Here is an 18,567-nt window from a genome sequence, read left to right on the forward strand (position 1 = left end):
AGCTAGGAGCATCCCCAAGTTTATTTATAACCATGCTTTTGTTCTTAGCCTTATGAGGAGGTTCACTAGAAACAAGGAGTTGCGGCGTCCTGCCATCACACGTTTTGCCACAACCTTTATTACTCTTCAGTCTTTGCTTCGATGTCAGTACGAGTTGAAGCAAATGTTTGTGTCTGATGATTGGCGTGCTTGTAGATACAGCAGGAGACCTGATGGGAGAGCCATTGAAAAAATGGTGTACTCTGAGACATTTTGGCGTGGAGTACAAGAAGCATGTGCAGTTAGCGAACCTATAGTAAAGGTTCTTAGATTGGTGGATGGAGAGAAGCCTGCAATGCCTTATTTGTATGAGGGCATGGATAGGGCCAAGGAGGCCATTCGTTCCTATTATGCAGACAAGGGTTCTGTTGGCCTTAATAGGCAGATGATGTTATGGGATGTGATCGATAGTCGGTGGACAGGGATGCTTCATCGACCCATTCATGCAGCAGCACTCTTCCTCAACCCTGCATTTGCATACAAATGCAAATTTCGTTTTGATGGCGAGGTGATGGAAGGGCTCCATTCCTGTATTGAGAGGATGGTACCTGATTCTGAGCTTTGTCGCAAAATCAGCCGCGAGATACATAGTTATCAGGATTGTGTTTGTCTATTTGGCTTTGATGATGCCATTAAGGAAAGGGCCCTCTTCATGCCACGTCAGTGACAAGTCATCACTCATTAGAAATTAGAAATTTGAATTTAATTATGTTTTAACTTTTAACTTTTAACTTTTAAGTTTTTGAATTTTTTATTTCATTATTTTGTTGTAGATCTTTGGTGGCGAAGCTATGGTGCAAGGGTACCAAATTTGCAAAATTTGGCTATACGAATCTTGAGTCAAACATGTAGCTTTTCAGGGTGTGAGCGCAATTGGAGTGTATTTGAGAAAATACACGCCAAAAAGCGCAACAGGTATAACTTTGAACTCAAGCCTTCAGTTGAGCAATTACACTTATTGTAATTTTTAATTTTTAATTTATGACCTTCAAGTGTCAAGAGTCAAGAGTCAAGACTCATTACTTTTTTTGACACTCTTACAGGTTGGAGTTCGCACGCCTCAACGATTTGGTGTATGCGCATTACAACATCCGACTTCGAGTGAGGCAAATAGAATCACCAGTGGATCCAGATGCCATTTCCTTAGACAATATTGATGTATTGTCTCCGTGGAGGGTGGAGTCTCAGGAGCCCATATTGGAGGAGTCACCTTCATGGTTGGAGGAGCTAGTGGTAGATGATCCATTAGAGCAGGGGCAGCAAGAGGAGGACTCGGAGTCAGAGGAGCAGCAGCACTTAGAGGAGGAGCAGGAGGAGTTGGAGGAGGACACTGCGGGAGCATCAGCATCAACACCATCTGCTATAGATATAGGAGAGCATAGCTCCATGCCTATCACTCATTATTTGACATTAGGTGCAGAGGCAGTGTCAGGGCCTTCTACTACTAGGGGCAGGCCTGACAAACAGCCCATCATGTTTTCCCGTAAAAGGGGGAGAGGGCAGTAGATAGATAGCTGCTAGTTTTATTTGTTATGCTACATGTAACTCATGATGATGAGATACTTTTATTATTATATGTGATGTTATTTTGTATTGGTTCTCCACATTTGAGTCCTTGAATGGACAATTATCAGGGATTAGCACGATTTGGTATCGCCTTTGATATATCATTTCTATTTGACATCATATATATCAGTGTTTTCTTCATATTTATGTGCCAATGTGTTTAAACTTTATTTCATGTTGTTATTGCTTTATATGTTTAAAAATCTGAAAAAAATGAATATATTATGCATTTTTTATGCTTGCTTTTGTTGTTTAAATTCTGAACATGAAGATGTTGTTTTAAAAATTAAAATAGTTTCTTGAGTGTTTGCTGGGCACTGTATAGTTATACTCATTTAATGCCAATTTTTTGTTTTTTTTGTGCCCTAGGTTTGAATTAGTTCACTACAAATGTCAAATATGCCAAAAGCCTTGGACCCATTTTGGGAGTATGGGGAGGCTGTTGGTGGGGCAAATCAGGCATATATATCATGCAACTTGTGTGGGACCAAGATGTCAGGAGGGATTACACGATTGAAATACCATCTGGCTAAACTCTCTGCATATGATGCAGCAGATGTGATGCCTTGTATGGTTTCTAGTGCAGAGGTTATACAAAAAGCTCGTGAAGCAATTGCTGAACAAGACAGAAAGAAAGCTGCTAGGGAGAGGCCAATGGTCTCAGATAGATAGCTGCTAGTTTTATTTGTTTTGCAACTTTTGCTACATATAAGTTTATAACTCATGATGATGAAATACTTTTAAACTTTTATATATGTGATGTTGTTTTGTTTGAGTCCTTGATTGGACAATTATCACTATCAGGGATCAGCAGGATATGTGATGTTATTTTAATTTTTGCTTGAGTCCTTGATTGGACAATTATCAATTTATCACTATCAGGGATCAGCAGGATTTGGTATCGCCTTTGAAGTTTGATGTATCATTTCTATTTGACATCATATATATCAGTGTTTTCTTCATATTTATGTGCCAATGTGTTTAGTTCATGTTGTTATTGCTTTATATGTTTAGAAATCTGAAAAAAATGAATATATTATGCATTTTTTATGCTTGCCGATATTTGCCGATATTTTGCCGATATTTTCGCCGATATTTCCGATAAGATATTTTCCGGACCCTCGCCGATATTTTCCCGATACCGATATTATCAACACTGGTCTAAATGACTTGCAAGGCACTTGTATTTATACCAAAACGTGGAGCACAAGTGGGGGCAGTTTAGTTGTTGCCCGACCTTGACGAATTGCCCATAACACAAATAAATTCATATCTCCATGAAAACTTATCGGAATCGGATGATCTTTAGATCAATCCTACACCTCTCGATGAGAGGAGTCCAAGAAAAATATCAGTTGCCATAAATAAAATGACCCACATGGAGTTTGGCCCTAGTTGCCAATTTTAACAAAAGGTCTACGCAAAGGCTAACGCAGAGGGTCCAAGAGGACGAATTTTCTGAAGGGAAGTTGTGTCGGGGTTGTTTGTGGAAGAAAGCAAATTCCCTTAAATAATTTTGGCCAGATTTTCTTGTTGTTTGGATTGCTAGTTTGGTATCCATAGATTGTACTCAGATTTCACTGTTGCTTAATAATCAAAACCCTCAGTTGTTGCACAGGTTTTCCCAAATTGGGTTTTTCTAGGGAAAATTGTCCAGAAATAACAATGTCATTTTTATTGTGTGTGCTAGTATTTTCTCAGTTTCTAGCGCTATTTTATTTCCGCAGAATTTTATTTGTGAAGGTTGCAGTGTGAGTTATTTGATATTTGTTGTAAAAATAAATTGTTAAATTAACTAACAATTAGAAAAATAATTTCCAATTGTTGCAATAAGATTTCAGTTTTGAAATTCTCACAGCACGAGGATTCTAGAAACAAGTCTAAAAAGGGAGCAAGTCTTCAAGGATGGTTATGAACCACGTGGTAGAGAAGGCTTCAAGTTCAAAGGTGGTGGCAACCATGGTAGCAGATGCATTTCTAGGATCAAGGCCAATTCTAAGTGGCAAAAGTACCTCCCTCGCTAAGAGGGAGAGTTGATGTATATATCTTAGGCAGGTACTTCTACACAATCCTAAATGTCTAGGCATGTAGAAGTCGCCCAAAATCTCTTTAGGATATTTGCTCACGTATTGAGTAAGTTCCTCTTATAATTTAGCCTAAGTCTAACTTAGGAAAAGCACATAATCAATTATATTGGCTATTGTGCTAAAGAAACTAAGGAAAAGTAAAGTATTCACTTTAGCGAATTATGTTTTAATCTCAATCGTTGGTCTCAAGTGACGCGGGATCTAATCTTAGCCATCAATCACTTTGGAGATTACGGTTAGGGATTTACATCAATGAGGAATTATAAAGCAAAGTAAGAAGAAAGACAGACCGCATAGTCAGCACCAGACTTGAGAAGAGATCTCAGTGATTAAGTGGGAAAGGACTTCCATTCCAATGTGTTGAGTCCGACGAAGGTGCAAGGATGCCGCATTTGAGATCCAGAACAGCCAAGCAGATTAAAGAGAGACCTAGGGATTAATCATCTGGAAGCCTGGATCAGATCCAAGGTATGTTGTATGTGTGAATTCCTCAGTTTGGGCCATTTTCCCAGTAAGAGAGCCCGAGTAGGTTGAGTATTACTAATGAAGAACTAATTTGGTTGGGCAGAAATTTGTGTGCTAATGTGTGAATGAGATTGGTTGTGCTTCTGCTGGAGTATTAATTGCTAGGTGCTGGGTTCAGAAATTAACACATTAGAACATACAAATCATCATTAAAGTTTCTATTCAAGTCACAATATTATGTGCACATATGCATGATAAACAACATAGGAGGTATGACAAAATATCTGAAAACAATGCGTGATTTCAAAAGAGAACTTCTTTACATACATTGAGACCCTAGGTACACAATGGGTAGCAAACACAACTGTTTATCTGACAAATCACAAACTGAAATGCACCCAAATCAAATAACTCAAGTAACATTTCACAATATTCCTTCCAATGTTATTTACAGGACGTAATAAGAAACTGAAGTTAGCAAATTCATAAAGCACAGATCCCTCAAGCTGTTCTATCATCCAACATGGCAGTAGAATATTCCAAACTTCACAACCCCACCATTTAGCCAAAACAAACCAAAAAGTTTGATAGTGATTCACAAATATTTAAATTGCTCATAGCGTTAAACTAACTCAATTTCTTAAAAATATACTAACTATTACAAAATCAAAAAAATGTATATTGTGAAACTATTACTAATTATTAGTGAATTATGTTTTAACTTTTAATCTCAATCGTTGGTCTCAAGTGACACGACATCTAATCTTAGCCGTCAATCACTTTGGAGATTACAGTTATGGATTTACGTTAATGAGGAATTATAAAAGCAAGGTGAGAAGAAAGACAGACCGCATAGCAGTGTTGCGGGGGAGCGCCCCCCTCCCCCCTCGCTCCCGCTCCCGATCCGCGCTCCGGGCGGGAGCGACTCGGGAGCGGGTCGGGAGCACGCTCCCTAAAAAAAATTTCGCTCCCTGCCTTTTCGGGAGCGTTTTGCCTTTTTTGCATTTTTTTTTTTGTAGTAATGTTCGAAATGCAATTTTTTTTGAAAGAAACAAATAGTTTTTGAGTGGGGCAACTTAATGATCAAGTCTAGGCCCTAGTATTGATATGCTATTCATGGTAATGTTAAATTCTTAAAGTAAAAGTGACATTTTCTTTAATTTTCATTTTCATCATTTTACTTAAATTTTTAACATTACCATGAAATGACTCAGGATGTTTGAGAGTGGTTTCGTCCTCATTGGATTTCATATTTTAGATTTCATTCAAAATCCAGCAGACTTATCAGTTTTTCAGGATTTCAGGATTGGGGGATTGCAATGTTTCCATTGAATTTTGTCATGTATTAGGGTATGGAACTCATATTTAATCAAGAGTACCAATCCCTCTATGTACCTTGATGTTAGTGACATTGGTTGTCGAACTCCTCTATCATGACCCTTCTAAAAATGTACGCATCACTCAAACAAAATCTTGACTTGACATGCTATGCTTTTTCTATCTTATGTTAATGCTTAGAGGGTGATATTAATGACAAAGATCCCTATACAGATACAAAGGTAATGACAAAGATACCTCTGGATATTAATGCTTGGAGGGTGATATTAATGACAAAGATCCTGATTTTGCAACAAGACTAAAAAATTAGACATTTCTCGTGGTGGCAAGAGGCGCAAGCATAAGAAATAGATAATAGATTTACTTCTCTTTTCTAGTTTCTAGTAGCTTTTATAACTATTGACTCTTTCATATTTATTATGATATTTTTTTAAACAATATATGACAATTTAAGTTTGAAGTTGGCAATTATAACTCATTAGTAATGAATTATGAATATGATGCTTCATGAAAGTTGAAAGTTGTTTCATTTCATTTCATTTTATAACATTTCATTTCATGTTAGATATTATTTGTTGTAATGGTTACACTTAGCTTACAAGTACAACTTTGGTGATCAATGATGATAAATGTTATATATTGAATTTTGAAAGCTTGAAACTTTAAGATTGATGAATCATGAGACTCAATATGTTGTATGTTACTATGTTACTAACTTGCGGACGTGGTTGATGAAGATTATAACTTCTAGATGATTGTTGTTATATGGTTCAATCTATGCTTTTTTATGTTTTTTATATCTAATTCATCATTCTACATGTTTTTGTTGACATATATGTATCAAAAATTAAAAAATATAAAAAATATATATATTTTTAAAAAATCGCTCCGGGATTCGCTCCCAAACCGGGAGCTTCTGAAAATGGTCGCTCCCGCTCCCGCTTCCGCTCCCGCTCCCAAGTAACATTGCCGCATAGTGAGCACCAGACTTGAGAAGAGATCTCAGTGATTTAGTGGTAAAGAACTTCCATTCCAGTGTGTTGAGTCCGAGGAAGGTGCAAGGATGCCGCATTGGAGATCCACAACAGCCAAGCAGATTAAGGTGAGATCTAGGGATTAATCAGCTGGAAGCCTGGATCAGATCCAAGGCATGTTGTATGTGTGAATTCCTCAGTTTGGGCCATTTTCCGAGTAAGAGAGCCCGAGTAGGTTGAGTATTACTAATGAAGAACTAATTGGTTGGGCAAAAATTTGTGTGTTAATGTGTGATTGAGATTGGTTGTGCTTCTGCTGAAGTATTAATTGCCAGGTGCTGGGATCAGAAATTAACACATTAGAACATACAAATCATCATTAAAGTTCCTATTCAAGTCACAATATTATGTGCACATATGCATGATAAAAACATAGGAGGTATGACAATATCTGAAGATAATGCGTGATTTCAAAAGAGGAGAACTTCTTTACGTACATCGAGACCCTAGGTCCACAATGGGTAGCAAACACAATTGTTTATCTGACAAATCACAAACTGAAATGCACCCAAAACGAATAACTCAAGTAACATTTCACAATATTCCTTTCAATGTTATTTACAGGACGTAATAAGAAACTGAAGTTAGCAAATTCATAAAGCACAGATCCCTCAAGCTGTTCTATCATCCAACATGGCGGTAGAATAGAAAATATAATTCCAAATTTCGCAACCCCACCATTTAGCCACAACAAACCAAAAAGTTTGATAGTGATTCACACATATTTAAATTGCTCATAGTGCTAAACTAACCCAATTTCTTAAAAATATACTAACTACTACAAAATCAAAAAAATGTGCATTTTGGAAAGAAAAAGACAAGTGATTTTAGAGAAACGTATCCAAAACCATATTTTGAAAGTTCAAGCAATAAAATACTGCAAGCAGAGTTTTCCTAAAGAAAAGTAGAATAACCTGAACAAGGACCTCCCTTGAACCATGCATAAAAGCTGCACTGTAAGAACAATAGCATATATTTATCAGTGATTACATCAACCAAATATCTTGTCCTGCTATACAGTTTGGAAACTAGTTTGCACATTGAGAAGACAGATCAAATGACACGCAAGTAAAATGCCACAGATAGCATTGAGATGAGGTCATTCTTACGGAATGATGGATGATGCAAAAGCACCCATCTGTGAGTGTTGCCATTGACGATATCTGCGAATTTGTACATTAATTATATCTCCATCTGCAATAGATTCTGCTGTGCGGGAAATCAAATCCATTCGAAGACTTCCATCTCCATCACGACTTGCAGCACTAGGCTTATAATTTAAATAGTTTTCCTGGATATGGTTGAAAAAACTATGAGAAATTATAAGGTTCCAATTCCATGTCAAGTTGTTCCATATTTCCAACTTTGAAATTCTGATGTGTTGTGCTTCTTAGAAATTTTATTACGTGAACCTAGTTGAGGAAAGTTACAACCAATACTGCTAACATATGTACCCTAAATCCAGAAGGAATTACATTCATGAAATTTGATAAATTGTTGTATGCATTATATATGTATAACTGCACTCAGACCTTACTGTCTACAAACATAAAACAAAAAATTCACTGATTAAACAAAAACCTGAATAAGAAGAGGAACAAGGTCAGGATCGCTCATGCATAATTCCATTCTTTCATCCATCCTTAGCCTGCCTCCCTCAAAACCAAGCAACCTATATACAATAAAACATAGACGATAATTATACACTAACAACTTACTGATGTAATTGAATTCAAAATGAGTTGTATTAGTATAATGGCATCTTCATAAGTTATTAAAGTAGCATCAACTCTAGTTTGTCAGGAAAATGAGCCCAGGAAATGTAACACCAACATTCAGCATGGAAAAGATGAAGCACAAAATAAAATGACTAAGCAGTAAATACAATGTAGACACCTATATCTAGCAATCCTAGGATTTTCATGGTTCGTGATTCTCTTTCAGAGTAACAAGCGTTCTCTAATTGTTGGGATGATATAGCCTAAAAAGCATATAATTTCCTGACAAATTCACGCCCTCAGAAAACAACAACAGAGAATAGGGCATTCCCGTAAGGCCATTTACAAATATAACTAACCTGTAGCAGCCATGTCTAGAAACAATGAGATTTTAACATGTTCCTCAATCACACTCCTATAATGCTAACTAAAGGAATGGAAGACAATAAAATTTCAACCATGTACATGTGTGCATTAACAAACTGATCCGGTTCTGCATCAGGACTGACACTAGTTCATTGGCCAAAACATTAAAATTTAAAGAAAACAGAGAATATAAGGCAGATATGACACATTCGTTCATTCATTATTTGTCACAGTCCATATTATCGATTAGCAAAGATCATGATGACCTAAAAAGTGAGAAACATGAATCATTTCTAATCTACCATAAATGCAAGAAGACTTTTAATATTTCAGTAAGATTTTCTAAAGTTAACTGTTATCACTCAGAAAGCAAACTTCCTCAAAACCCAAGGGTGCCGGAATGTGTAACTAGGTTTGGTCTTCATAATATTCTGTGTACTATTGATTTTATGTATTTGATGTAAAAGACAGAAAATTTATTATTACTATTATTATTTTATAGCATGGGTTTCATGCTCAAGGTCAATTTGTTTTTAAGTCAAGGCACCCATTGTGTGCTTCTAGGTTTTTGTCAGTGTCAAGAAGTCAAAAGAGTCATTGCCCTAGGTATTAGACCCGATTGGGCACCTTGTACCAAGTCAAAGAATTTACTTTGAGTCAAAATGTGCCAAAGTGACCCTCCAAGACCAAGTCGACCTCATTAAGGGCAATTCTCACTCATAGAAAGCCTATACATAAGAACTCGACCTCATTTGAAGTACCATCAAGCAAGTTCATTGAAGCTAAAAAGAAGACAAGATGTCAAGAAAAGAAGAAAGAATATCTAAAGAAGAAGAAATCGAAGTCCAAACCCTAATTTTTGTCTCCTTTCTCTCACAGATGTGAAGAAGAAGCTAGCGTTTCTGCATGTGAAAATTTCATCTATTGCAGCAACTAGAAATCATTCTCCTCATTGTAAATCTAATTTAACAATTTATTTGCACATACAAACAACGAATAATTCTCTACTGCAATTTTCACAATAAAAATATTGCAGAAAATAAAACACTGGAACCTGAAAAATTCTAGCACACGCACAAAAATTTAACACAGTTGTTTTTGGACAATTGTCCCCAAAAAAACCTAACTTGGGAAAACTGGTGTAGAAGATGAGGGTTTTATTATTATTCTCCAGCAGCAATTCTAAGTATAATAATTTAGATGCCTTATTGGCAATCTAATTTGAGGAAAAATACTGATAAAATTATTATGAGAATTTTCTCTCACCCAACAGCGAATTTCTGCCCCCGAAATTGCCTCCTTAGCCACACGCAGATCCTTCTGCGTCAACCTCCACCCAATGCTTGTGCAGAACCTCTGGGAATTTCGCCCTTCCTTTCACTGCCTCTCCCGGAACTGGAATAGTTCCTCCTGAAATGTTGTTAACCTCCTCTACCACCTACTACTCACCCTCTGGCTCTATCTTCTCTGCTAAGTCTCTGCTACTGAGTATTCTTCGTCACCACATCGATCCCTTCTTATATTTTCATGTTGGGACTCCAACAGGCCAAGATTAAATCTTAATCAATAGCTCAAACCATTTCTAGGTTGATCCGTGTAAATTTCTAAAGAATTCTCACCTTGACTTAACTAATTCTGATTCATTAACCAGTTTTCCTAAGTTTAGACTTAGGAAACATTAAAAAATTGGTTAATAATCTAATTAAGTCATCTTTAGGTGGAATTTCCAGAAACTATTTCTGGGTTTTGAAGGTCTCATGTATTCTACCCTCTCTACCAAATTTTATGGCTAGAAATCATCTGATGCTACAGAAACTAACATTGCAGTGACACAAGATGAAATTTCAGATCTCCAAAGAAGGCTGAAATTTGTGATCAAAAGGCAAGTCACAGCATTCATTTGTCTAAGAAAGAAAAAGAAAGCCAAGCAAAGAACAAAGGAGCCCTAAATTAACCTCCCTATCACACACGTGTGCAGTTACAATTGTTGCAAACGAGCCGAAAATTGCAGACCTGCAGTGAAGGCCGAAATTTGTTGTTGAGGGTCGAAGTTGCAAAAGGTTATTGGAGTCGAAGTTGCAAAAGTTGTTGGAAGAACAAATTTGTTTTTCATCATAAGGGAAGATTGACTTGGTCTTAGACGGGTCTCAATCTTATGTCTAAAGGTCTTTGAATTCATCATTTGAAGATTGTATAAGAAGAGAAGAATTTCTTGTGGGTTTTGCTCTCTAGGAGAGGCTTTGGCCGTGGCTAGCAGCCTACATTTTGTGTCCATTTGTTCTATTGATCTTCATTTTTGATAGTTGTCTGATGATAAGAACACCATAATAATCAAGAGAAGGAGAAGCTAATTGTAAATACTACAAACTGAAGTAAAGAACATCACAAGCAGTTATCAAGTTAAAACAAAACACCCTTAATATAGATGCCCTAGATTTCTCAACATGATATCAAAGCTAAGGTGAGGTGACAAGGAAAGGTCGCTTGAAGATCACTCAATTGAAAAATGATACATAAGGGTCGAATATAAGAGGAAGAATATAAAGGAGACCTCATCATCACATCACAAAGACCCTATCGTCTTCAAGGAAGAACTCTTGGAACAAGAAAAGAAGACTTCAAGGACCCCAACTCCATCTCAAAGAAAGAAGGACTCTACACATTTGAGTTATTTTGGGAAGTCCCTACATTCTTCATCATCATCAAAGAAATCAAAGTGATCTCCCTCATATTGAAGAAAAGAACACATCTCAAGAATCTTTGAATGAAGAAGAACATCTCTCCTTATCTTGAAGAAGAAGCATTGCCATTTTGAAGATGATAGAGTTTGCATATCCTATCTAAATGGTCTATCCGGTGGTCTGTCTCAATCTACAGTAAATCAAGGCCAACTCAAAATTGTCCTAAGGAATTTGAAGGGCATGCATCTAATGGCGAAGTGTGTAATGAGGACAAACAATGAGCCCATCCCTCATCATCATGAATTGCTCGGCATAGAAGGCCATCTTCAAGCGAAACCCATTCTAAGGGTCTATTAAAGTGACTTGTACATATTTCCTGTAGATCCTCATGAATGATTGTATTCATCTCCTTTTTAGTTGATAAACGGTGGCTAGGTGCACATAAGGAATATTTAAATAAGGAAGTAAATCCAATATAATACCAACCAAAGTAAGGAAATTTGAGATTCCAACGTATCAACATCAATATCGAGTCTAAGCAATAGTTGCTACAATGGACTCTACCAAATAGTACGCTTAGTATTGATATCTGTCATGCCCCTGCATCATATTAGCAAAAACCCAAACCCGTTCTAGAAGTGAGACAACACTGAACACTGCCTTCAGTTGAAAGGGGCGAGCGCCAGACTCTGCAAGGATGACGTGCTAAAAAACTATCTAATTGCATGGAATAACGAATCGAAGGACGATGGCATGTACACTCTATTGAGAACCAATCAGACACTAGTTAACCAGGGTCCAAAACATCAAACCCCTATGGAACTGTGGGCTAGACAAGAGTGTCCATGAGCAACATCATCAATGATATGGCCAAAAACTTATGCTAAAAACATTGTCTATCTCGAGAGGCCAAGGAATTATAGCCCTTGTTGATTGGGACTAAAGTGCATGCAACAAGCCAAGGTAAGGACCTGTGAATAGTATTTCTAGATAAGTATATATGGTGAAGATCTTAATCTCCTCACCTTTGAAGAAGTAGTAATCAGAGAGAATCTTCTTCGATGTGTTGAGCATCATGTCCTTAGTGTTACCTAAGTTGACTGTCAACTGACGCAGATCAAAAAAGACAACTCAGGCATCCAACTATCACTGCAATCCATCCAAAGATGAGACTAGAAGGACCACTATTGAGAAATCAATGCTAGTAGAGTTACAGTTAGATTTCTCTTTCTTGATAATTAATTGTGAATTCTGTTTCCTTCTTTTACTTCTTTGTTATATTATATTTCATCAAGCAATTACCAAATTATGTGTGTATGAAGATCATAAAAACACCAGAAACAAGACGTAGGCAATCTGCCAAGGCAAAACCCCTATCTAGGGGAAAACCCAGTCAAAACCTCTTCCTTCAATAGTTTTCTGAGACTATTCAACCTACACACAAACCTCCTCCAACCACCAAGTCAGCCTCCTCTTCCAGCAACTTCAACCTAGAACTTCAACCAAACAAATGGCAAGAACAACAGCTTCAACTTGACAAGAAAGACTTTGATCTCCTAGAGGAATCCACATGAGAGAGAGATAGATATCCCAAAATTTAGATCTTGCCTTCTTCTCCAACTTTGCATTCCTTTTAGCCTTCTTTCCTACTTCGCACTTTTCCAAATCTTTCTTCTGGATATCGAACTTGTGTGTGAGAAAGCGAATACTCCAAATGAATTCGATCTACTTGTATATATAGGTTTTAGGTGAGGTCAAATTGCCCTGTTTGAGGCCGACTTGATCTCCTTGACGCTGACTTGGTGTGGAGGTGTCAAATACCTAATTTGACTCAATAATAAATATTTTTACATGATTCAAAAGCCCACGAAGGGTCTCATAAAACGTACAATGACTCTAATGAATCAATATAAATCCTAAGAATCCACAATGGGGACTTTGACTAATAAAAGATGACCCAAGCATGAAACCCATGCTTTAATAAGTCAATGTAATAATAATAAAAAAATCTTGTAATAATAATAATAATAAATTCTTTTTCATTCTTTTGACAAGTACATTACATAATGACTCAAACACTATTAATTTTAGGTATGTTCTAAGCTTAGAGCAATTTATTTCAATTTTCGCAGTTAGCTCAATATCTTTTCCAGATTAGCAATCACATCAGCATTAAAGTAAACTGCAGACAGAACATAAACATAAACCGCTGAAGACAAACCAAGACAACAGGACACAAGATGTGGCGCTAGCCAGGGACAAACACCAATGTGGGGAAACCCTTGATCAATTCTTCTTATATGTTCTTCAATAGTTCAGCAAAGAAAGAGATAGTACATTTACAACAAAATTCAACGCTTTGACTTATCTCGATAAGAGCATAGATCATCTCTAAGAAGATGATACATGAGATCAATTGAAGACATGCTACTTCAACTGATTCTCCAAGGTGACTCCTTCACCTATCACTGCGTTGCATCTCGTCATCATGTTGCAGCTCATCGTGTCGCACCATGTTGCACCCTATGCTGCAGCCTATGTTGCACTGCTGTCTTATGTGCCATTGTTGAACCATGTTGTCATACAACATGTCTCATGTGCTTGCCACAACTATCCATGTTGTCCATGCTTGCCATGTTGCACCATGCTTGCCATGCTATCCATGCTTGCCATGTTGCACGATGTTGTCCATGTTTTCTGTCCCATTGTGCCACTGCTGCACAATGTCATGGTTGTCCCATTGTGCCACTACCTCATCATTGTGTTGTCCCATTGAACATTGTGGCACAATATCATTGCTTCTAGTATTGTTGTCCCATCACAGCTTGTTATCCCAGCAATCCAACATTATTGTTGTCCCAACATACTTACGTTGCTCTAGATATGTATGTACCATTGCCTAGCTGTCCTAGTTTTACTATTGTAACAATTGTACCTAACATTCATGCCCAAAACAGTGCTGTTATGGGCATATGGCAACCCTTAACACTTCCTTCACTCAAAGTTCTAGGGTCTTTGGCTGCAGCTATCTTGGAATAGTTAGGGTACTTCCAACAACCCTTCAATCTGCCCAGAAGTGCCCTCCTTTACTGCGGCTGCCCTTCTAAGAGAGGAGGAGACCCTATACTGCATTTTCTCGGCAGTCTATCCCTCGTCAACAACTTCGGCCTTCCTCTGTTTGATGCAGCTTGCTACATTAAGTCTCCTCTTGACTGCGGCAGCCCAACACTCTTCCAAATGATCCTAAAACAGTCCTTATCGCTGCAGCATAAGGCCTGCGGTTAGGGCACACCTAGACCGTGACTAGCACACAAAATGAACTGCGGATTTAGCCTCATACATCAGCGTTTAGGGCCTATCTTCCACGTATAATTAAGCCTCATCCTTGGTTGCGGCTAGGGCACGTTGAGGCCTCCTTTATACATCATTCATCTGCGTCTATAGTGCTGCATTTGTCCTTCTATTCTCTGTGGAAAGGCACAACATGACCCTCCTTTCTCTGTGGTTAGATGTCTTTTCCTAGGACAACGTTTAGGGCTTTTAAGGACAGCTGCTTAGGGTCTCTTCTAGACCTACGTTTAGGGCAATTAGAACTTCTCCTTGCTGCGCTATAGAAGTCTCCTCCACGACTGCGTTAAGGCTTCTTCATTGACTATGTTAGGGCTTCTTCATTAGGGCAGCGTTTAGCCTAGGGCACTCCCTCTATATCTCCCCTTCAACAAAACCCTAAACAGAATGAAGAGAGAGATCACAAGAGTGTGAGTGTGTCAAAATGACTTGAAGGCCACCTCTATTTATACTAAAACGTTGAGCACAAGTGGGGGCAGTTTTGTTGTTGGGCGACCTTGACGAATTGTCTTATAACACAATTAAATTCATAACTCCATGAATACTTATCATAATCATATTATCTTTAGATCAATCCTACACCTCTCGATAAGACGGATCCAAGAAAAATATCAGTTGCCATAAATAAGATGACCCACATGGAGTTTGGCCCTAGTTGCCAATTTTAACAAATACATTTATGAAGACCGAACCTATTTCAACACTCCCTCTTAACTAGGGAGATATTCATAACAACATATACAAGTACAAGGAATATCTCAAAACATATGAACAATGAAGAGTTTAGGAACCGCAATGCCATGTACTAGATTCCTGACCAGGGAAATCTATCCAAGGTCCTCCAACAGTTTAGGCACTCACGATGCCATGGAATAGATTCTTGACCAAGGCAATCTATCCGAGTGGGACTGAGATGGACTAAAGCTTTCAGCGTCTCTAGGTACCATCAAGCTTACTTGCTAGCCATCAACCCAGGGATCCTGGTGCATATCTGAGGTTAGAGCTCCATGACCAATGCCACCCTCCCTACTTTGGGATCCAAACATCAACACATAGTGTTAGCTAGATGTCCTCCCAGGCAATGAGTCTCACACACAAAGACTCAACAAATCTCTTCCAAACTTTCATCATCAATAGCAAGATCAGTAATATCAACTAAACCAAGCATGCTTCTAAGATATTCAAACTTCTTATTAGCAAAAGACTTTGTTAGTATATCGGCTACCTAATCGTCTGTCAGGTCATACTATAGCTTCACAATCCCATCCTGCACTAAGTTCCTAATGTAGTGGAACTTATTGTTGATATGCTTCGTCCTAGCATGAAACACGAGATCTTCAGACATCTTGATGCAATTTTGATTATCACAGTTTATCACAATAGGACCCAGAGGCTTCTCGAACAAATCTGTCAGAAACTTCTTCAACCATACAACCTCCTTTCCTACTTCACATGCAGCCACATACTCTGCTTCAGCACTACTCAAAGCAACGGGATCTTGCTTTCTACTAATCAATGAGATCATGGGAGATCCCAAACTAAAGTATCCACCTGTAGTGATACTTCCATCGGTCTCATTGCCACCCCAATCAGAATCTGTGAAGCCAATCAGCTTGACTTCCTTGCTATCGAATTTAGGTAGTGATGTATAGTGCCACGAAGATATCTCAATATATCCTTAGCAGATATCCAGTGATCATGACGAGGCTCCAACTGAAACTGACAAAGAATGTTCACAGCAAAACATATATCCGGCCTAGTATTTATCAAATACATCAAAGAACCAACCAACTTACGACAGGAGGTAGGATCTACGAGACTTGAGTCAGAGCTCCTCAACTTCTTTATATTGGTGATCATAGGAGTAGTCATAAGCTTGGAATCCATCATCCCAAATTTGTCCAACAACTTGATGATATACTTTCCTTGCCCCAGATATATCTCCACAGATTTCTGCCATACTTCCAAACCTAGGTAATAGTGCATCAGTGCTAGATCCTTCATCTGAAATTCGGCTACCAGCATCTTCTTAAATTCTTGTATACTTTGCTCCATACTTGTAATGAATAAATCATCCACATATAGTAGAATAATGACTGGCTCATTATCCACAACCTTGAGGTAGAGCTTTGGATCAGCAGTGCTCTTCACAAACCCAATTCTTAGAAGGTATGCATCCATTCTTGCATATCATGCCCTACGAGCCTGCTTCAAACCATATAGGGCCTTCTTGAGTCTACAAACGTGAGTATCTTTTCTATTTACTTCAAAACCTTCGAATTGTTCAATGTATACATTCTCATCGATGGTCCCATTCAAAAAAGTTGTCTTCACATCCATTTGATGGATATTCCATCCCATTGTAGCAGCCAATGAAACCAAAGATCTAATGGTAGTATACCTTGCAATTTTGGTAAGTCTTGATCAACGAGCATTGTTCGTATACCTTCTTCAATTGTCATATTCTTTCTTTCAACCACTCCATTCTGTTCAAGATAGTAGGGAACAATGAGCTCCCTCTTAATTCCTGCTTCTTTACTATATGCAATCAATTCTTTAGAAGTGTATTCCCCACCATTGTCGGATCTCAAAGTCTTTCTTTTTCTTTTGGTTAAGGTTTCTACTTCAGATCTGAACTCCTTGAATTTCTCAAATACTTCATCATTTTTCTTGAGAAGGTAGAGCCATGTCTTTCCAGAGTGATCATCAATGAATGTTACATAGTAAAGATGACCTCCAAGTGATTTGTCAAACATAGGTCCACACACAACAGAAAGAATGAGGTCTAATATTTCTTTGGACCTTGTTTCACTATTTGAAAATGGTTTTCTTGTATGTTTACCTAAAGAACATCCCTTGAAAACTCCTTCACGATCTTCTTTGATATTGGGGTTGCCATGAACTAGTTGATTAAGAGTGGCAATAGCCTTGTAGTGTAGATGACCATATGTTTTATGGCATAGCTCAATGGGATTGATTTCCATATGAACTAAAACTTGAGGAGGTGGTGCAATGACTATATATAAGCTTCCTTCACGAACTCCAATAACCCTAGCTTTCTCAATACTTGAATCTTTTCCCCAAACCAAAAACTTTCCATGAACAAAAGCAACTCTATCCCCTTTATCTTCTAAGGAAGAAATTGAAAGCAAATTCTTTTTCAAACCTGGATCATATAGTATATTGTTGAGATGTAGTTTAGCTCCATTCTCCAGCTTCAAAGATGTTGATCCCAGGCCTCTAACAGCATAGCTTTTGTTGTCTACCAATTCCACTGCATGAGAAGATGGTTCCTTTGATAGAGTGTGAATTTGTTTACTTTCCCTTGTCACTGTCAATAATCCATGCATTATCATCATTAAGTGAACCTGTAAGTGCAGCCAAGAACCCTTGACTTTTGACCTTGTTGAATAAGTAGTAGAAGATCTTCTTGATCCAGCTTCCTGCAATATTGAATCCCATTCTCATATAACTTATCATAGAGGGAGTAACCATTTCCTTCAAGCCAACAGAGTGATCTTCAATCTTCCTTGACCTTAGCTCTGAAACCATGTTGAGAAATCAATGCTAGTAGAGTTAGGGTTAGATTTCTCTTTCTTGATAATTACTTGTGAATTATGTTGGCTTCTTTTACTTCTTTGTTATATTATCTTTCATCAAGCAATTACCAAATTATGTGTATATGAAGATCACAAAAACACAAGACACAAGATGTAGGCATTATGCCAAGGCAAAACCCTATCTAGGGGAAAACCCAGTCAAAATCTCTTCCTTCAATAGTTTTCTTGAGACTCTTCAACCTAGACACAGACCTCCTCCAACCACTAAGTCAACCTCCTCTTCTAGCGAATTCGATCTAGAACTTCGACCTTGAAGCAATAGCACTTCGACCCAGCAAATGGCAATTGTAGCAGCAATAGCTTCG

General features: G+C 37.8%; 1 protein-coding gene across 5 annotated transcripts in view; it reads right to left on the minus strand.

Moving 5' to 3' along the window:
* RFC1 (replication factor C1) overlaps positions 1–18,567 on the minus strand; it is a 296,432-nt gene that overhangs the window by 91,758 nt on the left and 186,107 nt on the right. For all 5 annotated transcript variants that reach the window (XM_089416372.1, XM_089416370.1, XM_089416374.1 and 2 more), the window contains 3 exons: positions 8,111–8,201; positions 7,639–7,820; positions 7,444–7,483 (listed from right to left, as the gene is read on the minus strand). In XM_089416372.1, coding sequence (XP_089272498.1) covers positions 7,444–7,483; positions 7,639–7,820; positions 8,111–8,201 — 313 coding nt within the window. The remainder of the gene's footprint in view (positions 1–7,443; positions 7,484–7,638; positions 7,821–8,110; positions 8,202–18,567) is intronic.

Source organism: Pinus tabuliformis, chromosome 3_2, assembly GCF_031772625.1.
Source record: "Pinus tabuliformis cultivar Carrire ecotype Pingquan chromosome 3_2, CPIR1, whole genome shotgun sequence".
NCBI classification, from domain to species: domain Eukaryota; kingdom Viridiplantae; phylum Streptophyta; class Pinopsida; order Pinales; family Pinaceae; genus Pinus; species Pinus tabuliformis.